This window comes from Thunnus thynnus, chromosome 3 (genome assembly GCF_963924715.1).
Source record: "Thunnus thynnus chromosome 3, fThuThy2.1, whole genome shotgun sequence".
NCBI lineage: Eukaryota > Metazoa > Chordata > Actinopteri > Scombriformes > Scombridae > Thunnus > Thunnus thynnus.
The window spans coordinates 6,448,800-6,476,754 of record NC_089519.1 but is presented as its reverse complement, the minus strand read 5'-3'; the positions used below and the strand labels follow the sequence as shown (position 1 = coordinate 6,476,754).

General features: G+C 40.6%; 3 protein-coding genes across 5 annotated transcripts; 1 reads left to right on the top strand and 2 right to left on the bottom strand.

Moving 5' to 3' along the window:
- Positions 1–66: 66 nt before the first annotated feature.
- On the bottom strand, positions 67–12,182 carry LOC137176493 (procollagen galactosyltransferase 1-like). The gene is made up of 12 exons (XM_067582588.1): positions 11,713–12,182; positions 7,503–7,613; positions 7,304–7,421; positions 5,886–6,020; positions 4,323–4,527; positions 4,098–4,217; positions 3,371–3,447; positions 3,134–3,240; positions 2,613–2,745; positions 2,055–2,182; positions 929–1,135; positions 67–816 (listed from the first exon to the last, which is right to left on the bottom strand). The coding sequence occupies exons 1-12, from the start codon at positions 11,928–11,930 to the stop codon at positions 546–548; spliced, it is 1,830 nt and encodes a 609-aa protein (XP_067438689.1). The 5' UTR covers positions 11,931–12,182; the 3' UTR covers positions 67–545.
- Positions 12,116–27,916, top strand: LOC137176509 (E3 ubiquitin-protein ligase TRIM35-like). Of its 3 annotated transcripts, XM_067582589.1 has the most exons (11): positions 12,116–12,181; positions 14,494–14,630; positions 16,434–16,489; positions 17,868–17,923; positions 21,860–22,259; positions 25,295–25,390; positions 25,513–25,749; positions 25,841–25,863; positions 25,966–26,084; positions 26,156–26,358; positions 26,952–27,916. In XM_067582589.1, the coding sequence occupies exons 5-11, from the start codon at positions 22,035–22,037 to the stop codon at positions 27,681–27,683; spliced, it is 1,635 nt and encodes a 544-aa protein (XP_067438690.1). In that variant the 5' UTR covers positions 12,116–12,181; positions 14,494–14,630; positions 16,434–16,489; positions 17,868–17,923; positions 21,860–22,034; the 3' UTR covers positions 27,684–27,916. The 3 variants fall into 3 exon arrangements, with proteins under 3 accessions (XP_067438690.1, XP_067438691.1, XP_067438692.1); XM_067582590.1 differs by lacking the exons at positions 12,116–12,181; positions 14,494–14,630; positions 16,434–16,489; positions 17,868–17,923; positions 21,860–22,259 and adding an exon at positions 22,920–23,122; XM_067582591.1 differs by lacking the exons at positions 12,116–12,181; positions 14,494–14,630; positions 16,434–16,489; positions 17,868–17,923; positions 21,860–22,259 and adding an exon at positions 23,360–23,527.
- LOC137180650 (protein Niban 1-like) lies at positions 15,360–16,671 on the bottom strand. The gene is made up of 3 exons (XM_067586010.1): positions 16,424–16,671; positions 15,648–15,810; positions 15,360–15,562 (listed from the first exon to the last, which is right to left on the bottom strand). The coding sequence occupies exons 1-3, from the start codon at positions 16,514–16,516 to the stop codon at positions 15,360–15,362; spliced, it is 459 nt and encodes a 152-aa protein (XP_067442111.1). The 5' UTR covers positions 16,517–16,671.
- Positions 27,917–27,955: the final 39 nt, after the last annotated feature.

Here is a 27,955-nt window from a genome sequence, read left to right as displayed (position 1 = left end):
GGCCAAAAGGTTGTGAAATACTGAGACAGAGTATAACAAAGAATAACAAAGGCAACATTTTAGTACTTTTTGAGCTTTTTGTAATTCAGAGGATCCCATTTTTCACTCAAAACATATTGCAGCTTTAACATGTGACATTTTATTGATGTGAACACCTGCAGCTTCTTTTTTGTTTGGTAAATGCACTCAATAGAAAATGTATATGTGATGTAGTAGGGGGGAGGAGTCTGGGCAAATTTAGAAGAAAAATGGAACTAATAACGGACCAGGCTGTGGTCAAGGGATGAGCGTTGGATGCAATAAATAAAACGAAAGCTGCTAGCTGACTCTTCAAGAGTTAACTCGACATCTAACCTCGTCTCTTAGGAGAAAGGTCAAATAACAGAGAGAGAAATGTTTGAGAAATAGCACTTCATATGTCCAACTACTCTGCCTGTCCTCCCTCTTCCCCTGCATGCTGTTATTATACTCCTTCCCTCTTATCCATTTCCCCCAATATCACAGCTTTGTTCTCTCTCCCTCCTCCTCATGTCTTCTCTTCTTCTTCACAGCTCGTCCCGTGCGCTCCAGTTCTCCAGTTCAGACTGCAGTACGTCAGAGTTCTTGGCCTCAAAGCTCAGCTTCTCCTGCTCCTGAGTTTTCCTCGACTTGGCTCGGTCCCAGTCAGTTCTCACCGTCTCGTTGTCCCAGACTACGGATGTCTCAGTGTCACTGATGTAGCCTGTGTCTCCTGTGTAATGGGTTGGATACACCAGAAGCGGCTCGGCGGAGAACGCATGCAGGTCCCGATGCTCAAAGTGGTCCATGTACTCTGAACTGATAAGTGAGAGGAGCAGATTAACAAAGACGCCACAGGAGAGGAATCAAAAACAAGAAATAGATGAGAAGAACAGAAAGAAGATGAAAGGAGCGGAAGGGTTATACTCACATCGGATGTTTATCATACATGACAGGAAGGAACTCATCGACAGGAAGCATCTTGGTCAGAGGCTCGGCCCTGAGGAGCTTCTGTGCTCCTTGTAATGACAACATGTAGCCTAACGTCCAGTAGGAGTAGTCAGCCTCTACCAGGTTGTGGATGTTTGGTACAGACTTCTCTGGATGGTCCACCTGCATTCGCTTCCGCCCGATATAACTGTTAAAAGTTAGGAGAGACAATAAATACTACAGATGGAAAACTTCCCAAGGGAAAAGTCACACCAGCATTTATATAAGTGAAATTCTGGACTGAAATCAGTTCACTTCAACTTAACTACACTCAAATGATGATTGCTGTGCACTGTGCTGTGCCAGTATCTCCATATATGATGGACTTTGTCATGCATGTGGTCTTTCCTTTCATTTTTATGTACAACTTATATAACTATTGACTTTTTAAAATCAAATAACTAAATATATTTTAAAGCTGGAGTGCAGGACTCTTGTCTCCCTTTTCTGGCAGTGAGAGAAATTACAAAAACACTGTCAGCACGTGCTCACGTCATTGGCTCCGCCATAGCCTACTCCGTAGCTACTGTTGCAGCTGTTAAACGGCGGATAAATTGTTGACTCAGTCCAATAACATATGGAAAGTCTAGAGGAGCCGCATGTTTAAATAATTTTATCCCCATTCAAGTTAACAGAGAGCTAGCCGGAAGTTAGCTCGGCCAGTGGAAGTCTCTAGTGCAAACTCTAGTGTAACAGACGATCATTTATATGTAAAAGTTCCACACAGCAGGTTGAACACAGCTGCTCATCTTCTGTACTAATGATTAAACAGGCCTCCCTGTTAAATCCATCCATGTGCATCCAAGCCTTGGAAGTGCACAAACTTGCATTTTGCTATTATATGACAGTTCCTCTTTGGGTGAAATGCTGTGAATGTGAAAAAGCTGGAGCACAGAGCTTAGTAGTGGGATGCTAAGATGCATTATTCCCTCAAGTGTTTTCAGTATCTGATCAGGGGTGTCTGAGATATCATGTGTGACAGATGGACGGATTTCATTGTGGGAGGACAATAATCCTTTCTGTTTACTACGCTGTGTTTTCATTCTGTTCACTGAAGCAGCACTCACATGAGATCCCAGTCCAGCTTGTGTTTCGTCACCTCCTGCAGCAGTGCCTGAAGACGTCGTCTGAAGAACACCTCAAAGCGGAGGTCGTCCTCTATAACCAGGGAAGTGTGCAGACCACGATCTACTATCTACACACACACACACATGTAGAACTTTTTCATTCCTTGTTGCGTTAACTTGTAAGATGTTGTTAAACATATGTAATCTTGGTGGAATTTTTAATCTGAAATATAAAACAGCTATAGTTTGAAATACTGTGATGCAAAACGGAAACAAATGGAAACTCTTACATATAGTATAAGTACTTTTTCTCAGATAATTTCCGCTTGATAAAACTTAACTGTCTATACACTAAAATCAAGCCATCCACGGATTTCTCATGGCACAACAGCAAGTTATTTCACACAAGGCTGGTATATTTATTGGAACATAAATAAAACAAAGTCATTACTCCCACCAAGCTGCCTTTCCTAGCACAGACTGAGTTACTGTGTTTTTCAGTAGTAAATGTTATCTACCGGCAGACCCAGAGGCCTGAGGCCTGATCGAGCTCCTCACCTCCTTCCAGATGTTGTAATGAGAGAGGAAACAACCCAGTTCACCCTTAGTGAGAGGTCGACCATGATAAGGGTCTTTGTAACCCGGTAGCATCTTAATCCCCATGGACTCTATGTCAGTCTTGTTCATAGCTCTGAGGGTGAGAGAGGGGATAAAAAAAAAAGAGATTACCGATGTAAACAATAAATATGTGGGTGTAATAATGGGATGAATACACAACTTGTACACACAAACATACAGGCCATGCTGGTGCCTTTTTACTCATTCTCACTGTTTTAAAAAAAGATGATCAATTATGTAAAACATGTCACAGTAACGATAACATTCCCTACTGTACATAGAGATTAGAGTTTCCTCACAAACAAGCTAAAATTATGTGGTTCAAGGAGTCTTTAAATGACAGCATGCACCCTGCGACTTTTCACCTGGTTGTTAGTCTCAGCCCTGCCTACACTGCGTGTTGCAGTTGCACAAATGAGGAAGACACAGGCAGTGGGGGAGGAAGACGATTAGAAACGTACTTGCCATCCACAGCGGCAACAACCTTACAGCTGATCTCCTGCTCGTACAGTGTCCTTAACATTCGCTCACGACGGTCAGCTCTCCGAACCAGATTTATCATAAACACCTGGGTGCACACAAATGCAAAACCTCAAACACATGCTTAGGCTGCTGCGTGTGTGTGTGTGTGTGTGTGTGTGTGTGTGTGTGAGAGAGAGAGAGAGAGAGAGTGTGTGTGTGTGAGAGACTGTTTGTACCTCATCAAAGCCCATCTTGTTGGGCTGCTTGGGAGGAAGAGACAGGAAGCTGGAGGGCTCCAACGGAGGATTTTTCACTTTCAAAGAAAAATGGTGGAGGGTTACAAAGAGAATTTGTAATGTGTTACAACAGGGGTTCCCAAAACGTGGCCCAGGGATCCTCATGAGCTTCCCAGTGAGCTCCAAAAATGAGTCACAGTTTCACTGTTGCTTTAATTTTACAGAGTAATAATAATAAAATATCCTTACTGTCATTTTGCTAAATTCTAAACATTTTGTGGGTTTCACAACATATAATGTGACTAAGTTATGTTTATCAAAAGACTCTTTCAACCATAAATCTGATAACATGAAATCTACACGACTAATCTGCTATATTTCTTGGCACACACATTTCCTGTTGTATGCATCATTTGTAGTTTTCAATGCTTATCTACCAACCTCTTAAATGGAAAAAATAGCAGTCTAATTAAGTAAGTTCTTTTACCAGAGGGATATGTTGTATTTCTATGTAGAAGCTTGTAACTCTAAAACTCATAACTTTATAGCTTTAGGCTACTTTCAAAGAACCAAAAAACTTTCATTGCAATGAGATATGATGAGGTCTAATCACACTTAGTGTCTATTTAGGTGCTCAATCATAAGTAAACTCACCCTTTTCCTAAAACTGTAGAACATAATCAAATAATTCAAATCTATCTGAGCTCTGTTTGACCTCTGGACTCACCCATGATCTCAAGCTGAGTGTGCAAGAAGCTATCTGCTTCATCCTGCAAAGTAGCGTGGGAGCGCATAGGAGCTGGGAAATATCCATAAGATTCTTTGTTGCACACATACATCTGCACATCTGAGAATGATGAAGGAGAGACAAAACAATGCTTACACATTGAACCAGAGAGAGAATTCACCAGCCCTCTTCATAACAAGTCAACCTGTGCTGCATTTGTCCCACCTGCCATGCGAGCTGAGTAGGCAAAGACAATGACATCATCCAGGGCCCAGCTGTACTCTGTGTGTGGCGGATAAAAAGCCAGCTGACGAGAGGCTTCTTTCCGTAGGTCCAACAGGTAGGTAGAGTGGACCATTGGTACAGCAAAACAGCCACGACGCTCCTGCTTACGGATGGGCATGTAGGCTGGTGTTCGCTTGTAGTAACCCTGCAGGGAGTGCACACAAACATTTCATAGTTATGCAAAATTTTCATCCAGCTTGTTGTTTCAACATGAACTATAAAGTTGGGGAGGACTTGATGTCAGGAGGAACTTGATTTGAGCAATTTGACTTGGCTGTATCCCAAATAGTCTATGAGAAGACTTTACAGGAAGACATATCCGTATATTTTACTACTAAATTACTAATAACATAACTTTGAATATGAATATCATGAAATTGCAAGTGACTTCCTGAGTAATATCAACAAAGAGGAAAAGACATTGATAGTCATTGATTATTGCCTTTTGGCTAAAGGCCTATTAACTGTTGTATAAGAATATCCTCTGCAAAGAAATCATAGAGGCAGACTCTTGTTTGGAGTTTGTTTATTGCATGCTCTTCCTGGACACTACCCTGATTTTAAGAGATGACTAATTGTAGGCATCCTCCATCGACAGAAATAGATCACAGACAGCTACGGTATGAAAGCACGATGTGCAAATATGCAGTGTGTGATACAGCAGCAAATTTGCTTAGTCATGATCATGTCAGCATAACCTTTGTTACAATTTTCTCTTCCACACTGTCTAATAACATGAAAAACCTGAACCATATCTGCGGCACAAATAGAGGCAGTGCCTGGTAAAGCCAGTGGTAACAGAGTGAGAAAGTGGAGCAAATCTATCAAATTAAATAACGCGCCGTGTGGATTATACACTATATAATCTACTGATATTACAAACATTAATCAAAGATAAACATTATTATGTTATATCAGATATTTTAAGTTTCAGATCGCCACTGAGTTTCATCGGCTCTCCACACAAAACAAATCATTTAATTTACAAATCATATTTACTTGAGTATAGAGCTGCAAATAACAATGATTTTCTTTTCTTAGTTGATCAGAAAATAATGAAATATATCGATCACCATTAGAGGAAATGTTCTTGAGCATTCATTCGAGGATTCACTTACATTTCAAGCAACAACATACTTGTAGCTATGCAATAGTAAGTTTATGGTATTTTTCACAAATAGTATGATATACTGCAGTATAGAGTGTGACGCTAATGGGGCCAATTAACGGTAAATTGCAAAATCTAATCACCATCAAAATAGAGGCCATTCTTATTTTCTTTTTCAAAATACCAACTACATTCCTTAAAATCGTGCATACATGTGGAAGGCTTAAAAACTTTATATAGTCCCTTTTATTTGTACGTTTTTTCTTAGGAAGAAAACACTGAAAAATAAGTATCTTTTATCAACTTTACACAAGTTTGAAGGACATGCAAAGTGTACTTAAAGCTACTATACAGTTGTGAGGGGTGAACAACTCAAAACATAACATCTACAGTACCTGTGAAGTCATGCCGCACCAGAAGTTGGAGTACGCAGCTCTGGACTCTAACATTGGAGCTACGATGGTCTTGTTCTCTCTCATCAGTTTCCACAACACATCTGGATTGGTGAGCAGGTTGTCACAGTCAGCCACCTGCAGACGGGAGAAAAGGGCATCATATTGACATGAACTATCACACACACACTGTAGATGCACATACATGCACACAAAATGTCACGGCACTGCCATTCAATGAGTGATTGTAGCCGCTACTACATAATTTAATCATTGAGCACTGTGAGCATAAGCAGCTCCTTCCTATTCCCTCTCATCTCAAAGCTCTGTAATTTTAAACAAGCCTTGCCAACAGACTGCACTCATATTTTCAGCTGAGTGTTCTTTACTCTGGTATGTTTCGAATAACTGCTGCTCCGGGTCCAGAGAAGAACACTTTAGCAATACCAAACAACATTTAAACTGTATGTGTGTCTCACCAGGAACCACATATCTACTCCGACACATGAAGAGCGCTCCTAGAAAACCTGCATATTTCTTCTATCATAATTCTGTATTTGTCCAGATGGTTTTCATACAGCACCCACTGCCAATTTAAAGCTGAGGTCATTCTTAAACTGGCCTTATTTTCTTTATATTAGCACACAGTCCCACATGTCTCCCAGTGACTGAACTGTTTTATGATATTTTTTACCTCTTTTTTTTTTTTTTTTAAATATTTCATATCATGACCATGAAAAAAATCATTTCTGATTGGCTGGCAGGTGCATGTTAAAAATCGTACATAAGGGGACCTAACACTCAGTCAAAATCAACAGTTTAACCATCTCTAGATCGGTGCACATGGTATCTTAAACTGCAGGTAACCATAGCAACAACATTTATCCTCCATTGCCAGTAAACGCTCACTGGTTAAAGAAAACCCCTAACCATGAGTTAAACTGACTACAAACAACTGCAATATCATGTTGTGGTGTCTGTACTTCCACTCTCACCATTACTTTACTATACCATCATTACGCATTTGTGCTTATTTAAATATGTAACAAAGTAACAAAATTGCTAAATACAAATAAAGGCTCAGATATCATAGAGACAGTCTTTGAGAGTGTGCCTCTTTCCTTCTTTACAATCAGTTTTACGGAATGAAAACATTTAACAAATCTGCATTTGTGAGCAGTCATTAAAAATGTCAGCTTTAGTCATAAGCCATGGAATAAGTCACTTTGCTGTGCAATGACTAAGCTTTGGTTTCTCTTGTACATTTCTCTACAAGCACACATTGGATGGGTGGGTACTTAAAGCGTCTGTGCCATGAAGCAGCCCACTTCACATTTATCTCCTCTCACATCTGACCCTTTTTCAGAGACGGCAAAGAGAGTACATAATAACAAGAGGCTGTGAAGTGGATGATAACATACCAGGAGGTAGTCAGCCCAGATCTCACGGGCGGTGTCCAGCGCTGCCTGACGGAGCTTCATTATGTGTTCATAGCGGAGGCTATTCCAGTGTTTAGGCCCCGTCTCGTCCTCAAAGGCACTGAGACATATGCACAGACAGACCCATTCGATTATGTGCTCATCACACACATGTACACCCACACAAACTTATACACAGTACCTGGATTCATCGTCAGGTCTCCACTCCACATAGTGATAGTCATTCTGCACCTGGATGAGCCAATCTCTCAGGATGGCTGTGGTGTTATCTATGTTGTGATCTGTTGCCACCCTGTGGGAGGATGAAAGAGAAACCGAGAAGGAGAAAGAAAAACATTGAGTAAAGAGCATCTTGATCAGCGTCGTCGACTGTGCAAATGAGGTTACTTTGGCTTGGGGGCGGGGGGTAGATATATGGAGTGTGTGTGCGGTTTTATATTAAAAATCATTATATTAGGGATGCACCGATCTGATACGATGGAACAGTTTCAATACAGATCTTATTAAAATGTGACTGATCCTCATAAAAACCGTTTCTTGGTCACTGTGGTTGTATAATCCATCTGCACTGGGCCACTGACAGAATTTTGACCCCCATAGCGATCCCTGTGCATGATATTGCCTTGTTTATGAATATCTGCCAGGGCTTATTATTCTGTCACTCAAACAGTATTCAGACTTTAGAAGCCTTGTTGTTTTCTGCTCTGCTCCATTAATTTATTGCAATAATATTAGTTACTTAAATCTTCATGTTACCTTACACATAAAAGAATGAACCCAATCAGTCCCATGCAGTGAGGTATGCAGATTTTAAATTGGGGAGGGACCTGTGACAAATCGGTGCTCGGTATTGGCCAATACCCCGATCACAGCTCTAATCAGAGCTGTGATGATTAATCGATCAACAGAAAATTAATTGTCGACTATTTTGATAACTGAATAACTGTTTTAGTCATTTTTTCAGGAAAAATGCCAAATATTTGCTGGTTGCAGCTTCTCAAATGCTAAGATTTGAAGAGATATTGACTCAGAAAATAACCATTAGTTGCAGCCCTATTTCAAAGCAAATACCTTGATGTCAGCATTACTGCTGCTTTAGGGACCACTATTAAATTCAGTTATCGTGCTTAGCCCTAAACACCTTAGAAACACATTATCTAATGATATAGCTTCTCTGGATGGCATTACCCCGGCCTCCAGCACCACCGTAAGGAATCTGGGAGTTATCTTTGATCAGGATATGTCCTTCAACTCCCACATAAAACAAATTTCAAGGACTGCCTTTTTTAAACTTATGTAATATTGCAAAAATCAGGCACATCCTGTCTCAAAAAGATGCAGAAAAACTAGTCCACACATTTGTTACTTCTAGGCCGGATTATTGCAATTCCTTATTACAGGCTGCCCTAACAAGTCTCTAAAGACTCTCCAGCTGGTCCAAAATGCAGCTGCATCCCTCCTGACAAAAACTACAAAAACAGATCATATTTCTTGCAAAATTCAGAACAGAACTTCCCTCTCCTCACCTACAAAGCCCTTAATAGTCAAGCACCATCATATCTTAAAGAACTCATAGTACCCTATTACCCCACTAGAACACTGCACCCCCAGAATGCAGGCTTACTTGTTGGACTTCCCATGATGCACTGAGCTCCTCTCTCCTTCCCCTCCTCTCCATCTGTACGTATTCATGTACCATTAATGCATGTTACTAACTTGGCTTCTTCCCCGGAGTTTTTGTGCTTTCTTGTCTCACAGGTTCCTTTAGATCAGGGTCGTGGATCCGCTAGTTATGGACGGCAGACTCTGGACCGAGGCTGTGGGGACACCTTTCTCACGTGGTCGTGCTTGACGCCTATGCCTGCTATTATTATTATTAGTCATATTTATATTATTATTATTATTGTCATTGCTATTATGCTTTTCTATGTCTCTCCCCCCTTCCCTCTTTCTCTCTCATTCCAACCGGTCAAGGCACACGGCTGCCCATCTAGAGCCCGGTTCTGCTTGAGGTTTCTTCCTATTAAAGGAGAGTTTGTCCTTGCTGCTGTTGCCAAGTGCTTGCTCATGGGGGAATGTTGGGTCTCTGTAAATTAAAGAGTATGGTCTATACCTGTTCTATGTGAAAAGTGCCCTAAGATCACTTCTGTTGTGATTTGGCGCTATATAAATATGGAAAATGGAACTGAACTGAATTGAATTGAACTTCAAAATGATAGAATGTGATATAACGAGCAAACAAGTACAACGATTCACTGTTCATTCAATCAAGCTATAACACTCAACTAGGCCCAGAAAAATCGACATCTAAGATATATCTCCACATAAACAAATCCCAGACAGTCTGGAACTCGGTTATATCTCAGGTGTTGGACTATACAGAATTTTATATTATTCTCTGCGAGAATTTTGCTGTGATTAGAGCAGAGTTGCACATCACTAATGTCAGGCGTGGACAGAGACGAACAAAGACAGACAATGGGGGCTGCAAAGGGGAGGAGTGGCATTCGTCTGCTGTCTGTGTTATCATAACAAATCTTAGCGTTTGTCAGGGAGGGGCGAGGGAGCAAGATAGAGAAGGAATGTGTAAATATGAGAGAGATGGATTTACTCTCCGACCCCGCCATGTGGTGAGTGACAGTCGGCGTGCTGCAGGTGTTAGTTTCCCATGTGTCTGTGATGTTTTAACACAGCAGTGCTGTCTCAGCACCTACATGTGACCGACTCACAGATCCATCTTCATCTAACCACCCCCCTCTATACATCTGCCTAACTTTCCCTCTCTATTCGACAGACATGTCTGACTGCTGTAAAGTTCTGAATGAGCCATGGCAGTGAATAAAAAAGGGGCTGTGGAGAGGAAATATCTGGCTTAAATTGCCAGCAGCAGAACCATGCCCAAAGGATATGAGAAAGCTATGAAAGAGGCAGGGGGATGAGATATATGGAATGATATAATCCATCCTGCATGTCCCTGCAGAGCACACACTCAGCATAAGTCAGTCTGCATACGTGTGTGTGTGTGTACGTTGCCACTTGCCAGGTATTCCATCTTATCCTGTCTCGCTGATAGCTGCAGGTATCAACAGGTGGCCAGAGAAGCTCAGTTTATGTCTTTCACGCTGCATTTCAAAAACTTTTTAAATCTGTTCTTCGATGGAGCGAGCAGATATGTTGTAGATCAAACTAACCATGTAGAAAACTGAGCTCAGGCTGCCATATTGGTCTAGTAAGACTCAGGTTGGACTTCTGGCTCGGATACAAAGAAAAAAACTCAACATCCGGGCTGGTTTGTTGAAAGAGACACACAGACACCTGGATCCCTCTTTCTAGCTGACTTTCCTACTGAAAAAGGTTAAATTCAACAGTCAGATGAGGCAGAGAACCCTCTTTGATTAAAGAAACAATTAATAGCCTAGGGGTGAAGTATGTCTAATTTTCTTTCAAACTCACATACATGTAGGTACATTAAACACAAATCTGCTTGAGGCTATTGACATTTATTGCCTTTACATGGCCACTGGGTTGAAAAGAAATATAATCCAACCCGTCAGGTCTGAATGCTGATGAAAAGATTAGCTTAATCTTCAAAAACAGATCTACTGCCTGAGGTCAAAAAAAGAGGAGGAAGTGAGCAGCAGCTGAGACAAGAATAATCTGGAAAGGCTGGGGGGCTGGGTGACAGAAAAAAAAATAGCTGGAGGTAAAAGAAGGTAAATCCGGCAGCGTAGCCATTTCATATAGCCTCACACAGAGTTTATTGTACCTGGATTACACATATTTTGATCGTTTTGGTGCCAATTTTGAAACATTTTAACAACACGGACTTTCTGTTCAGCAAAGCCTGCAAAACGAAGATGTGGAAGGAAACAGGGAGGGGAAAGAGAAGTAGAGGGAGGGGTATAAGGGGGGGAAACAGAGGGGCGATGAGACAAGATCTGTGACTGAATGGAACTTTTCATGGGCATGACTCTGCTGGCGCAACCCGCCCTCCGTACACCGCTCCCGGGGCTGAGTCCATAAAACACCCCGGGGCGTGTTGAGCCACGCTGCTTGAACCTCTATTCATTTCTTTTACCAGTGATTTGGTTTAATTATCAGTGAAGATAAAGCGCTCATACGTTTTCCTTCAATTAGATGATAACACAGCGGCACCGCCTGGCCAAAACTTATAAGCGCGCGCGCGCAAGCGCACGCAGAGTTTCCTCTGTTATTTCTGCTCGAGTTTGACGTGTCTCTGATGCTCCTCAATGACTTCACAGTGACGTGAAATCACACTTTGTCATACTTTATTGTCAATTTAGATTCCCTAAAAATACTTTTAAAAGGTTTTAATAATTATGTGTGACTGCCTCGTGGTAATTTTAACAGCTTACAGCGATGACACTCACCACAGCGCAATGCGGTCCTTCGGGTAGTGCAGGCGCTCGATGGCTCCGAGGAACAGCGGCAGGGAGTGCGCCGAGTTGCGGCACACCAGCGCGATGACGACCCGGGGAGCGAGGAGCGGAGACTCGGGGCTCCAGCGCTCCTCGGGGAAATATCCCCGGCTCAGGCCCGGCAGGAGAACGAACAGCAGGGCCGGCAGCAGCGAGGTGACCCGGTGCATGGCAGGGAGAGACACTCGCTGGTGACGCGGCGGACAGAGAAGGGCGCAGAGGATGTAGAAGCTGATGGTCCCGCTGTTGTGTTATGCCGACAGTGGATACATGGCGGAGGAGCTGGCTGAATTAAAGGGCAGGTCTGGACTCGTTTAAGGGGAACTCGGTGTTCTTAAAAGACCGTCGTAGTCGGCACCCTTTCTGCGGCTCGTTTACATGGTGAAAATGAACCAAATCAGGGAGTTCCTGCCAGCTTTGGGTTAGGATGAATTATATTTAATATAAATAATCTTTTGTATCCTTGAGGGCTAAGTAGACTATTAAGTTTCCTTGTGCAACATTCCGTCCTCCCCTTTAAGAAGAGCTCCAGCTGTAAAAGTAGACATGGGCGTGTCCATGTGTTTAATAGACTGCCGTCCGGTCATACCTCTGTTTGATATTAAAGTTACTTAGACACTGAACATTTAGATGGACGTTTCACTCATATGAAATATATATGAACAGAATTAGTGGAGGTGGAAGAAGTATTCAGATCCTTTACTTAAGTAAAAGTATTACTACAACAATGTAAAAATACTCCATTACAAGTAAAATTCCTGCATGAAAAATCCCACTCAAATAAAAGTACATAAGTATCATCAGCTTGATGTAGTTAAAGTATTGCAGTAAAAGTAGTGGTTTGGTCCCTATGACTGATATAGTCCTATTATTATATATGACATCATTAGATTATTAATACTGAGGCATCAGTGTTAGAGCAGCATGTTACTGTTGTAGCTACTGGAGGTGGAGCTAGTTTCAACTACTTTATAAACAGTTAGCTAGTTTAGTCCAGTGGTTCCAAACCTAGGGGTCAGGCCCCTCCAAAGGGTCACCAGATAAAGTGAATAGGAGAGGAAAGAAGAAAAAAGTTCTGATACACAAATCTGTTTTCAGTTTTTGGACTTTCTCTCTAATCTTTGATTTTTGGTGAAATATTGGATCATTTGAACATTTATTGAAATGAAAGCATGTGAGAAGTTTAGAGGGAAAAATCACTATTTGGTGGAGCTGTTAACAACTCATAGACATCTGAAATGTGACCCCGACTACACACTGCTTTTTGTAAGACGTCAAAATCCAAAAAGGTTGGAAACCACTGGTTTCATCTTTAACAATGTGTCAATGCATACAATAGGCTATACTATATGTTTTATTGAAAAACAATGTGACAGCTTCTAGGATTATATTGATATATAAAATATATGGATTAACTTTTTTTTAAATTAACAGATCATTTACTGGTCATTAAGTCTAAACTATCAGTCTAAAAAGTAAAAAATACCAATTGCAATTTTCCAGAGCTCGAAGCGACATCTTCAAATGGCTTGTTTTGTCTAACCAACAGTCAAAGACCAAAAGATATTTAATTAACACTGATTATTATTAACACAGAACAGAAGCAAACTGTAAATCCTCACATTTGAGAGGCTGGAGTCAGCTAATATGTGGCATATTTGCTTTATACATGATTCACTGATTATCAAAATAGTTGAAGAATTATTTTTTTAACTGACTCTCACACTCTCTACATTACACCAACCCTTTTGTGTTATGCTACAGTTCAGTCATGTCTTAGTGAGTTGGACGTATTCTCCTGCATCAAACACAGAGGGAGTGAGGTTTTCCGAGTTGGCCAAAGTGTCATCGTGGTCAGACATAGTGCTGGGTGTGAGTGTTTCAGATTCTGAGGCAGAGCCGTCAGAGTTTTGGCAGAGGTATTGCTGGCATTCACCAGGCGGCAGCCGTTCATGGTACACTGGCTCGGAAAAAACATAGCTGGAGCTGCAGGCTTTGCTGGGACTGACGGGAAGAGGCACAAACTGCTGTGGCAAGGAGTACCTCATCGCTGCAGGAAAACACACACACACACAAACACACACACACAAAATTTGGAATTACATAACCTTGATACTACACGTAATTTTATAGAAAATGTAACAAACAAATTACACAATTGGAAAAAGCCCCATAGTAATTTAGGAGCAATGAGTCTTCAATTTTTTTAATGTGGGGCTGAACATTAAATACATTATCTTGTCACCAACTTTTCCGAAATTACTCATCACACTCTGTACCTGACTGGATATAATAGGTCAGGTTGTCTCTCAGGATGGAGTAGAAGATTATGTCAGGATGGATGAAGGCAGCTTGTTCTGGGCTGACCATGGCATCATAACAGGATAGATCCTACAACCAAGGGGAGTTACTGTACAAATGAAGACCAAAATAGATCAAATAAATATGCATGTTAAGATATAAAGACACCTACTTGTGCCCCTACACCTTGTGCAAACGCTGGTAGTGTCATATGCAGGATCATCTCCAGAATTAACTGAGATCGAAGAGCCAACAGTTCTGTATCTAGGTGCTGTGTTTGTTTGCATTATATTTGTGTGAGACAGAAATTGTTACAAACAGAGAAATACATATTTGCTTGCAGTTCAATCAATCATTTTTACAAACTTTGTGATTAGAAGAAGTGCTTTTTATCCGACACACCTTGACAACTCTGTCTTTGACCCTACACAGCACAGCCATGAGCTGAGAAGAACTGAAAGAGAAACATGGATATCTTGAGACCAACCTCCAAAACATCACAGCACACACATCGACCACCTGAGAGAGGGAGAGAGAGAGAAGAATGGAGGGATGTGAAAGACAGCATGGTAAAAAAAAAAAGATATTCTTTACCTGAATTAATTGGTTACATGAGCATGTTTGTTAAATTACTTTGTAGAGAGCGTTCTGAGCTGTGAGTACCAAAGGTTTCCAGGTTCCACTGTTTACTCCCCACGTCTCCTGAAGCCAAGCACGTCCCTCCAGACTTAACTCCAGCCTGTTCAAGCACTGCCACATCCTGCCATCATCTGGTGCAAGACCACCCAAAGGTGTCAGCACCTATAATAAAAACATTAGATGTACGGTGTCATAACAAATCATTAAAGCACGCTTGAATTTTAATAATAATTTTATAATAAGATATTCCACACTGATTCAGTAGAAGGTAGTTGATGAGGTGTCCACATGGATTTTTATAAATTAATCTTAATAAGTGACATTTTAATATTTTAAAAAAGGCATAACACACAACCTCTATGAAAATATTTCACACCTCAGGCTATCTATACACATTCCATCACATAACTGCTGCCAACTGAAGTATCTAAAGAAATGAAGTTGTCTAAAGAAACTATAAAAACACTTTTCCTGTCGCCTGAGGAACATCGTTTGATCTGAGATCCTCTCCCTGCTGCTACTTGAATAAAATCTTTATCTATACCTGCTTTCAATAAGCGGTTTCATCGCTAAAATGTAGAACAACAACATCAAAATTAGCAGCTTGTAAAGAATAACAGACCAAGGAAAATCTGAAAAATTGCAACTCTAAATTATAACTAGCCTATCACCTCTTTTTTGATATCTTTCACTGATGAGCGTTTGGATCCCAGCACTATGATGTCATCACAGGTCTCTATGAAGTATTGCCAGGTAGACGCAAATCCATCGCAGATGGGTGCGGCCACCTCCCGCAGAGTTCGGTCGAGTCTTGGGATGATTGTTTGTAGAAGAGATTGTAGCATCGGCTCACACATTTCCTCTAAGGGTAGAAAAAGAAACAACATCAGAGATCTAGAGGAAGAACACAGTCTCATTTTACATCTTCTGACTTCACACATACACACCTGTGATTGTGTGAGCGATGCGGTCTTGCAGCAGACTGGCCTGTTGCAGTCCTGCAGAGATCTGTTTCTCCACATCAGAACGATAAAGTGACAACTCCTCCTTCAGAACTGCTATTGCAGCTTTTACCTGTTGTCCTGCCATCCTATAGACCCCCGACAACAACTGACAGGCACACATACACATATTTTGAGAGTATAAATATTAGAATTAAGTTTATTATGTGCTTATTATTACATATGACTGAGAATTAATTGAGATAATTCTGTTTGTTGTTCATGGAATTATGTATTTTATGTTTGGAAAGTGGGTTATTGCTTTATGTTTTAAAATGTATGTATATTGAGACTTATTGCTACACATGAAACATGTTAAGGGGACCCTAAGTGCTAGCAGAATAAAAATGTGATGAGGTAGTTAGAAGGAAGTTAGCTGGTGACCGTATAATGCAGATCATAAAACGAATGAGGACAGGTTTGATATTTGCAAATGTTCCATTTCTGAGATGGGCTCAGTGGGGTTTTTCATGGATGGCAATTAAAAAATTGAATGGATATGGACATTAATAAACCATCAAAATCAGACTGAATCTCTGCTTCACTGGATTTGTGAGTTATTATTTACAGAACAAGAATATTACTTAATAATATTGAATCTGACTGGCTAACTAAGGAGTTCAGTGATTTAAGTTTGATTTTGCCCCAATTCATATATTGAAACTGAAGATGTGTATGATTTGTATCAAATGCTATCATATTATTTGTCTTTTTTTCCTTACTTTGATCCAGGCTTGCTTCCTCCTCCTGTGATGCATGATAATCTTGGGAAATACTTGCTCCTTGAGGTAGGACATCACTTCTTCCATCACCATGCTCACTAACACCTGAATGACCAAGAGAGACAGAAGAAGCAGTAAAAAAACAGGCAGATGGTAGAAAAACAATTGGGATCAGAAGACAGAGAAAGAATTCTGCATATGATAATTATAGACTAATCCATGACAGCATACAACACAAGCAGGTTAAAATGTCAAACCTCTTGTCTGATGACTGGTAGATAAAGCTATGATGAAGATTGAGTACTTTAAAATGGAAAAAAGAGGACAAAGTAGGAAGATGTATGAAACAAGAGTGCAGCCTAATCCGATGACACAAACCAGAACAGATACCAGACCTCTTGCCTCATTTTTGCTCACCTCTTCCTCATTGCCCATCAGATGCACCATTGCTTGACTGTTTCCTCTGAGTCTCTTCAGGGTCGACACAGCATCCAAGAAGGCCCTGGACTCTGGTGAATCCAGGGGCAGTCCTAACCAGCAACAGACAATCATGGAAATATTATTAGAAGAACAATCCATAATCAAGGAAATGGATGGGAAAATAATATGTTTAAAAGAGACATCATTGGAAACAGTGATATGAGGACTCCACCTGAGCTCTGATGTTGTGCTGCAGCTCGTAGTACGTTGGCCCACCGTGTCTGTTCCTGGTATGATGCAGTGGCCAGACACACAGGGGCACAGTAAGGGTGCTGGATGAAGACAGGGAAGGCTGTGGGGCAATCCCAACATGCCAGTTTACCATCTGATTTACCTGAGGCATTCATGCACACAAAGACACAGATGTGCACACACATTAAAGTATGTTTGTTTGAACAAAATAGAACAATGGCAACAATGTATACCTCCTTCTGCCTGCCTGCAGCCAACAGATTGATGGCAGGCTTAAATAGCATACCTGTGATGTGTCGGCACATGTCATCCACTAGCTCACGATGCTCGTGTATGGAGGTGCAGATCTGACAGCCAGAAAGCACCAACTCTGTCTTACACCCCCAACCACCTTCAAATACCTGGAGCATAAGTCACACCAACATGCATATACACATGCACAAACAAAAACACACATGCATACAGTAGATCGGGCTACAGTAGAAGACACAGCTGCAGATCAGGCCCTGGATTTGTGTTTGTACCTCTTTGGCGTCACGGCTCTCAACTGTAAAACTGTTGGTGACCTGTAGGTGGCGATGTGTCCAGATCCCTTCCAGGTACTGAGGCAGAGTCCCCTCTAACACAATCTCAGCATGGGCAACAACATCCTGCAGTACGGGGTCCAAGTTGGAGTCACTTTGAGCACCAGCGACACTCAACATCAACACATAATGACTTTCTGTAAAGATTCACTGAAAAATGTTAAAATGTTAGTGTGATTTTCTTACAGGATGCTGAATCAGAGGTCGGGGCTCGGTGGGCTCCATGTGTTTGCTCCTCATGTGGGTGAGTAGATTTGAGCAGAAGTGTCCACGATAGAGCGGAGCCAACTTCTCCATGATGTCAGCAATGTGCTCTGTCCATTCAGTGCCGCCACAAAATGGAAAGATTAGATATCAGCAATGTAGTACCTTTGCAGGCAAAAACCAGGCACCAGGGGTCACTGATAGGCAGGGTGCGAACTATGCCATGACTTTCAGGGGTGCTCACTTTTTTTCATAGGGGGGGAAATTTTGGATAAATTTGCAAGTAAGCATCCTTGTTTTCTTTTTGACATATCTGTATGGTGACTACAAAACAGAGAAATGGCGATATGGATGAATACGGAGTAATGCACAGATTGTGTGGGACTAAGCAGGTTTGTTTTTTCTGATCTTTGAGTTAAAGTGAGAGAAGTTTATGATATTGCGCTGCCACGTTTCAATGGTGATTGCAAGAATAGCACTCATGCTGGCATCTTTATTAAAGTGAATTAGTGATGAATCACCCTCATGTATGAATCATAATAATAATAATAGACTAATTTTACGCATGATCCATGATGATGAACATGCAGAAAATTAGAAATGCATGTCAAAAATTGTATATTGTCAATATTTTAGCAACCCCCCCAAAATTTCAGTCATCGTGTTTTCAGGGGAGCTCATGTCTTATTAAGAGAAGCCAAGCTCCCTCTGGCTCCTCTGTAGTTCACACCCTGCTGAGTGGTTCACTGAGTATGAAAATGAAATGAAAATGGGGGACAAAATTCACAGACCTCCTTCTGTGCAAAAGTGTATTTTACAGTTTAGTTGAAGCTAATATGAGGCTTCACCCATCCAAATTGAGTGAATGTCTTCCAAAGTTACCGTCTTTTTAAGTGCTAAATTCCCTGTTTTTGTTACCATCCTTCCACTGCAGCTCAACAGGAAAACACTGTGTGTCAAGACACAAAGAAAGAAGTCTTACTAAAAAGACTGTAACTGTGGAAGATATCCATTTTGTTAACTCAGACAGTTTAGGCCTCATATTAGCTTCAGATAAATGTTTAAATACAGTTTTGCTCAAAATTAGGGCTGTGGATTTTGTCCCCCATCACTTACATTGTAAACACATTTGGATCTTCTAATGGCCAGTATGAACAGGAGGAAGAATTACTGCAAGCAAAAACCTGTTTTAATGTTTATATGGGCACCTGACTGTTGTTTTAAGACAGATTTGGAAAAATTGTGAACCTGTCTTTTAAAACCATTTCAACACCCATGGCAGTTTTTGGAGTGACATGTTAGACAATGCTTTCCACCACAATCATTACAACACCAAAATTAAGGAATATCCTTTGGAAGAATGGTGTTTATGCCTCAAGACCTGGAGAATATACAAATGAGCAATGAAGTCGCTCTGTATTTAACTCAGTTTGCATATAAATGTGGTTTAGAAATTCCTGAGCAACATAGACACAGCTTGATTGTGGGAGTGTGTGTGTGTGTGTGTGTGTGTGCATGAACTCATTGGTGTTTGGTAAATACCGGCATTCTCTGCTATTGAGCATGAAACAGAGGACAGAGCGTGAGGTTCAAAGTGTACTGGACACAAAGAGAGGAGAATATGAGGATAAGGTTATTAAATAACTTATTTATTTAATTATTAAATATATTAACAATGGAGCTGAATGCAATAACACTGAGTGGACCAGTCAATAACCAACAAACATCATTCATTACATTGTGTATCTTATTAAAAGGGGAGATCAACAGTGGAATAATCTAAAAATATTTATTATATATGTTCTAAAGGCTTACCTGAGATGTATCTGTGCTCTTTGGAGTTTAGGTCACAAGTGAACTTCGCCCCCATTCTCCTTTTTTTTTCTCCTTTCACCAATCTCTTTCCCCTGGTTTGTTTCTCTCCTCTGCTCCCGTCTCACAGTCAGCTGTCATTCTAATCTGTGGTACATAAATGTTTATCCTCAACCTTTTTATCACTCTTTCTCCACCTCTTCCTTCACTCACAGGTCATATTGCTGTGACAGACTCAATGAAAATGATTTATGTTGACAGTCAATACATCAGACAAACGTGGCAAAACAATAGACCTCCCTGATACCCTCATACTCCAGTTTATTTGCAGCAATGTTAAACAATGGAATTTAGATGTGGAAAAGAGGGAGTGAAGACTTTTCTTAGAAATTCATCTGTTTGGCAGTTATAGCCACATCATCAGTATGTAATACATCTAATACAACACAGCATCTCATTTACACGAACCACAGACAAATATCAAAAGTAGTTTTGTACTGATATACCCAGTTAATTGATCAAATGTGGGTTGCATTGCAGTGTCATTGCAGATTGGTGTTAGAATATATCCTGCTAAAACCACAAAAGCACTGTCACTTTCTAGCTTTTTTTTTTTTTTTTTTTTTTTAAATCGGTTTCCTCCTCCTGTCTTTCACCATCTTGCCTCATCACACACAGCCACAATTATAGCTTTCACATCTGTCAGGGCAGGTGGGCTGTGTGAACTGTCACTGACTTCACAAAAATGCGGGTGTGGTAAAAGAGAGTGCAGGGGAATTACAGTGATTTACTCTCTCACCACTTTGGACTCAGGCCACAAAATCCATTATCTGAGCGTAATCTGACTAATGTCAAGTGGCACAACTAAGAATCAGCTGTTGTAATCGACCAAACTGGTGATAGAGCCCTACAGACAAGAGGGGTTAGAGAGTAAATGAGCAACTGTTAAGAGCAGGAGAGTAAAGCCTTTAACTTCACTACACATAATCATCATTTTCAACTGACTAAATCTGCAGAGAGGGGTAGCTGTGAGGATTATAGGAGCTGAGAGAGAAACTCTACAGAAACATTATGGAAATCACATGCAGAGACACTTTGAAGCCATGCTCATGGGTGCCAGTATCAGTATTCATGTAGGTTTTAGCCTGTTATCTCTATGATTAATGGTGCATGGACATATTCTTAAGGTCACGTCTGTCTGCTTTGAGATGTGATTTTTATGTAGGAATGTCTTTAAATATCAGCATCACAGTAATATCACTGTTACTGTCTCTGCCAAACTGTCACACTCTTTATGCTGATATATTTTAGGCTGTGTGTTGGAGGAAGGGGTTTCAAAAATTGGTGCAACGAACCTGCTAATAGTAGAATTTACTATGCAAATTGGGAATTAGCACTAACACCAATCACTAATTACATGAGTAAATACAGAGCAACAAAATCTGAATCAGCTGTCAAAGCTGATCTGTTTGAAATGTGCTCAGGATTTCAGAAGCACAGATTGTTAAAGGGCAACGAAACTGGATCCACTTAACATACCTCAGGCTCGGCAAGCAGTACATGAAGTACGGTATGTACTGTATCTGTACTGTCTTCAAACTCACCAACTTGCAGACATTCTCACTCTCTTTACTTTATTCAGCCCTAAATCTGAAATATTCTTAGTGCTTGCTTCATTCTCAGAAGGTCTGAACGCAGCACCACAGCTGGTCTGGACTGGATTCAGTAACTTTTACAAGGAAACTGTAGCAGGTCACAGGTGCTTGAACCCAGTAGATTGAGCATACATACATATATAATGACGACTTAAAGCTGGTTGATACTATAGGTGTTAATCTAAAATGAAATTGTGCACATTGCATACAAGTAAATCACAAAACATCATGAGAAACACCTTATTTTTGTCTGCAAAATATGCTATTCAATGTTACATGCCAATGGGGAGAAGTAGGTGAAGTGGTAAAAATGACAAGCAAAGACACAGAATTAATTTTACCTCAGGCTGTGAGAATATACTATAAATCACAGGGTCATGATAGTCAAACTGCCACTGCAGAGTGATGTATAGCTGCATCTGGTGCCGGCACTTTTGCTAAGATTCAAGTCTGAGATGGAAGCCACAAGCAGATCTTTGTAACTTCAGTGCTGCTCATGCTGTTCACAGATCCAGCAAGAACCTGTGCCTCACGTTAAGATAGAAGATATGTGCCAACTGCACATGCAACACTAATACCAAAAACACATGGACATACAGCTCCTCCCCCCTTGTCTGTGTTCCTGTGTTCAGACAAACCAAACTGGCTTCATATCTGGAGGCTCCGACCACCAGCAGCACCTCCATGAGCTGCGGATCCCCTCTCCCCGTCTCCTCTCCTGGAGTCGAGGCAGAAGGCCTTGCCTTGCCTGCCTGGTCACTTGACTCTCCAGAGTGGTGTGAGGAGCATGAACACAGACTGTCTTTGTTCTGTTTGGATGACCTGGAGCCTTTATGTAAACAATGTGCAGCTGTAAGCCATGAAGGACACAGAGTTTACCTCTTAAATGAGGCTGCAACTGACTGCAAGGTAGGAATCGGGTATCAGGCAATTATAAGACTCTGATACAATATAATTGCAATGAAAACATTTTCTATATTGAACATATGTATTTGCAATGAGAGAAGTATTATATACTGTATGTAAAATATATACAATGAGTAGCAATCAATAAGTGTTTTCTTTGTCTTGAAGGAAAAGGAACAGGTACATAATGTTGAATCAATATAAAGGGATAACTGTTTATTATCCATCTGTATCTATTTACATGTTTATTATAGCTCAGCTACTTCTTTAATATTCAATTTTATATACTGTAAGTTGTATAAGTATATTGTGTTTCAAAGTTTTCTGTACTTTAATATTTTGAATGCAAGAATAGTACTTTATTTTTACAATGTTGTGTTGCTAGTTTACCTAAAGTCCCCCTCCATTAAAAAAAAAAGTGTTTTTCTTCTTGTTACTTCAGTTGATTGAGGCTCACTGATGTATGTGCAGTTTGACACTTTAAGGCTGTTTTCACGTTCACCCACTGAAAGTGGAAAGCTTCTCTATGCTCATCTTAAATCTGCGTTTAAGGCGTGTACCTAAGAGTATGATTTGTGACATCACAATTAGTTTGGAGCCAACTGTGGTCCAGTTACATGGCCACTAAGCAGTGCGAACACAGCCAGGCCAGAGACAGGATTGAGGCAAAACAATATTTATTTTCAGGGCTGCTGGTTTAGAAGTATAGCCAGGTGAGGTCCAGGGAGTAGTTCAGAGCTGAGCCAGGAGGAGGTCCAGAGGGTGAAGTGTGGAGCTTGTTGGGTCCAGGTTAGGAGAACAGAGCAGACGAGATGAGACGAGGCCCAGGAAACAGGGGCCAGAGGGCAGAGCAGACAGAACTGCAGGTAAGACAGAAACAGGTTCAGACTGGGTGAAAGACAACAGGCAACTAAGCAAGATGCTCAGGTAGATAAGAATGGCTGGAAGCGTTGTACTGACTGTACAGAGGCTACAATCTTGCAGAGTAGATGTGGCAGGGCTGAGAATATATAGGCAGGGTTGATTGCAGGATTAGGTGCAGCTGGTAGGGCTCTGCTCTGACTCCAGCACACCTGTCTCCACTCAGACAATCACAGACACACACTCAGGAACACAGGAAGAAGAGGGAAAAAGCCACTGGGGAAGAGACAGCAGGAGCAGATGTAGCATCCAGTATGCAACTTACAAAAGTGTGATGTGGAAACTTGACACCTTCAGTGCACACTGAGAATGGACTTTACAGTGGGGGAGAAGGCATATTGTATCCAACAGTAATGAAACATATTTGCATATTTGTTCATAGAAAAATGAATTTAATATGTGGAGTCTGGAGGGGAAGCCAAGAACAGCTGTGATTGCAATTATTTTTTTTAATGCCGTTATCTCAAGATCACGAGTTAATGATTTTGTTATCTTAAGAAAACGAGATAATCAACGCATGTCATTCCTCCATGCATTGTCAGTTATGTTGAACCAATGCTAAATCTATAATAGTGCACTCATAATATTCATTACAGAATTGCTGTCACAAAAGAGCACTCATAGAAGAAGTTTGAAGTGATAACTAATTACTCTGTCCTATAGCCAGAAGTCAGACCACATAGCAGAATCTCAGACACTGTTAGTGGTGTGTACTGAACCATCATGATAGCCAATGGAGTACACTATGTCATGAATGGTTAAGGTTGTTGATTTTTTTTAATATCCTGAGGTTTTGAATTATTGTTCATGTGAAATGGATGACTCATTCAAGCATTCTCACTTGTTGTCAAATAGACATAGTATATCCATGTATGGATATGGCTTGAAAATAAAGAATACATAGTGTTAGACATCCAAGAAAATATGACCTCTCAGCCTGATAGTGCAAACAGTAGAAAGGTCACACTTTTTGTTTTTTCATGATAATGGATTGATTATCTTGTTATCTCGAGAAAAGCTAATTTTCTTGAGATAACAAAATAATTAACTTGTGATCTCAAGATAACAGCATTAAAAAAAATTATTGCAAGCACGGCCGTTCACAGCTTCCATAGATATTTAAGTAAAACACTGGTTCCTAACATTTTGGCTTATGACCCTTTAAATACAAAGCAGGCTTTCTGTGTGATCCCCTGTCATAAGTTTATTTGTCGATGAGTCATGAGCAGTTCAACCAAAATGATTTTCCTTCTCTAATATTTTTATTTTTCATTCTGAAGGATCAGAGACAGAGCAGCTGGCAGGAAATTCACTGTTCACTGCCATCCAGAGTGCCTGAATGCTGGTTTTCCAGTTACACTCACCCCGCTGCCACAAAGCCAAACCAAAGAGTAGACGTCAAATTACAGCAGAGCTCTCAAAGGCATAGGCTCTTCCAAAAACATTGAAGCCTATTTTTTTGCTGACACTAAGGGAGTCCTCTCATGACTGTATTTCATACTTTTTCATTAACATGCCTCCTGTGACCACAGCAAGAGGATATCTAAACAAGGAGGCAGTCAGGCATTTTTTCATCTCCTGTAAATATTCATTTCCCTGCCCAAACAGATGCCCCCTTGTGTTAATCATAGATTAGTCTATTCATGCAGAATTTAGAGTGAGTTTTAAAGAGGCGCCAAGCTGAAAACTAAGCTGGCAATTATGGATGCTATCATGTCACACATGTTTGGATCTCACAAGACATGAAATTTGACACACAGACCGAAATGCTGAGAGTAATCTGAGGAGCTGGTGGCTGTGTTTAGTTTCTGTAAATACTGTCTGCGCTGGTACATAACTCATGTGAATGTATACATGTACATACTTTACAGTATATACTGTAATTACATGTCTGTATGTGGTATAGTACATGTCTGTATACTGTATGTATGTGCCTGATTTTACAAGATGTTTGTATGTTGTACAGATTATAAAAGCCCCTTGAGACAATTTTGTGATTTTGGGCTATTAAACTGATTTGACTTGTATCAGCCTCATTTTAACTTAATCAAATACAGGATGACCATTTACAAATGTTAAGAACATTGTTTTGTAGTAATTCTCCTGTTGGTCACTAGGAGGAGCTCAGAACATCAGTAAATGGCTTGAAGAAGAAGAAGATTCATTATGAGAGAGCTACAAGGACCTGTGAACATGCTGCAAAATACAACCAGGTGGAACTGCATCTCTCATACTCAACTTAAAATCAACCAGATATGTTCAGATGCATTGTTAGATGTATCATATTGTCCTTCTGCTTTCCTCAAACCTATCTTTATTTTTCCATTCCGTCTAGGCCAAGGCCAAACTCACTGAGGAGCAGATGCATAAGGAGTTTGAGAAACTTCACCAGTTTTTGCGAGAGGAGGAAGAAGTCAGGATACTTGCACTCAAGGAGGAGCAGGAGGAGAAGAAGAGAGATTTGAAAGAAAGGACGAACAGAATGAGTCAGGTGATAAAATCTCTGGAAGACAAGATCCAACTGATTGAAGAGGAGCTAGATACGGGTGGTGAAGGGGTTACATTTTTACAGGTAACATCAAACAAATGTTATACAGTAAGTCCATGAATAGGAAGAGGTGCTTGTATTTGAAACAATAAAAACGCAATCTCTTTTATTACAGCAATACCAAGACACAGCTAAAAGGTACAGTATATGACATTTCTGGGCATTTAAACACAAGCACATGCTGTATACATGCAAATGCAACTGTATAACTGTTTGTTTGTCCATATTTGTTCACCGCAGCACACAGACAGGTCACAGAGAGCTGAAGAAGATTTGCAGACTTCTAATAAATGTGGCCAAACATCTGGGAAACATCCAGTATGCTGTCTGGGATAAGATGAAGCACATCGCCCCCTACAGTCAGTTTTATGTATTATGTGCTGCTTTCAGGTCCCACCTTCTGCCTCTCTAACTCCTGTGTTTCTTCCAGCTCCAGTGACGTTGGACCCCAGAACAGCTGGCAAGTCCCTGAGTGTGTCCTCTGAGTTAAACAGTGTCCACATTTCTCCTGGACCCTCACAGGGGCATGAAGAGAGTCGCAGTGTCCCAGCCAACCCTGAACGTTTTCACCCTTACTCCTGCATCCTGGCAAAAGAGGGCTTCAGCTCAGGAGTACACTGCTGGGATATTGAGGTATTTACATAAAGCGTACACTGGAGCCCGGATGGAATATTACTGAGCTGATATTATTCAGTTAATACTGGTTCAAGACAGTGCAACACTCATGATTTATAGGCTGCTTTTTGATTGATTCAAGATAAATATGTAAGGTTGCAAATAATAATAGCTTTTATTGTCGATTTTTCTGCAGATTTTTTTCATCATTTAGTCTATGAAATGTTAAAAATAGTGAAAAAATTGCATTCACAATTTCTTAGAGGGTGCAGTGATGACATAAACTTCACTGTCATGACAATAAAATAACAGCAAATTGTCATATATGAGAAGCTGGAACCAAAGAACATTTGGCATTTTTGCTGAAGAAATGACTGCAACAATTAATCAATTATCAAAATAGTTGCAGATTAATTTTCAATCCATCGATTAATCGTTGCAGCTCTATAAATAAGTTTCTATTTAGTTTTGGTTTATATATAGAGAGAAAGAGTTAATATTTATATTGACTGCTACTGTCATTGATAAATGATAAAAGTTAATTGAAATGTGAAATATCCTGCCTTATTCCCTCCCTTGTTTGTCTAAATACTTACTATTGATTTCAACAGGTTGGCGACTCCAGTAACTGGACAGTTGGTGTGGCTGCTCAGTCAGTGTCCAGAGGAGAAGAGTTTGAGGCGTGTCCAGAGGCAGGGCTCTGGTGTATCAGTCTGCGAGATGGCAAGTATCAAGCTCTGACCACTCCCTCTCAGACCCTCCACCTAGACAAGTCACACCACCTTAAAAGAGTCCGTGTGAGGCTGGACTGTGATGAAGAGAAGCTGGAATTCATGAACTCTGATACTGACGCACATCTGTTCACGTTTAGACATCGCTTTGCTGAAAAAGTGTACCCGTACTTTGAGACTATATCTGCGCGTGGTGGCCTTGCTGTGTTGGCACAGAGAGTGAATGTCAGCGTGGGGTCGCATCACGTCCCTGTTGAAGACGCTGCCGCTAAAGAGACTCAGGAAAGTGAATCCTCCACTGACGGAGGAATTGTCACTTCAGTTACAAACAACAACAAGAAGACGTTAGATAACCTACATGTGGCAGAAGATAAAATCCCATCAGTTTGTTCTAAGAGTGAGGAGACAAACACCAAACTTGAGAAACCCTCCACTCAGCAGAAGCTCAAAACAAAATCCACAAGAAGAGAAAAGACATCAGGCAAAAAACAGCCAACCAGGAAGCCAAGGTTCAGTGTGACCTACCATGTTTCACTGAACCGAGCCTTAAACATTGTCAACAATGAATCTGGCAACCACCAAGAAATCCAGACTAATCATGTAGATCATTGAAGTCATTATTCTTGTAATAAATAACGAGAGCATCCAGTTATAACACTTTCTGATACAGTATTCAAAATAAACAATGGTATCCATTTTCTTTTTTTATTAGTCTTATTGAATGTAGTGTGATGAAAATGTATCCTAACAACAGAGGCTAATAAATTTACTTGAAAAGTAAAGTAAAGGTGAGATTTCACTTCATGTATCCTGTTTTTTTAGATGATTTATGCTCAACTCTTGGGGTCATCTTCTCTTCTTAAGCCATTAGCTCTTCCAAGCTT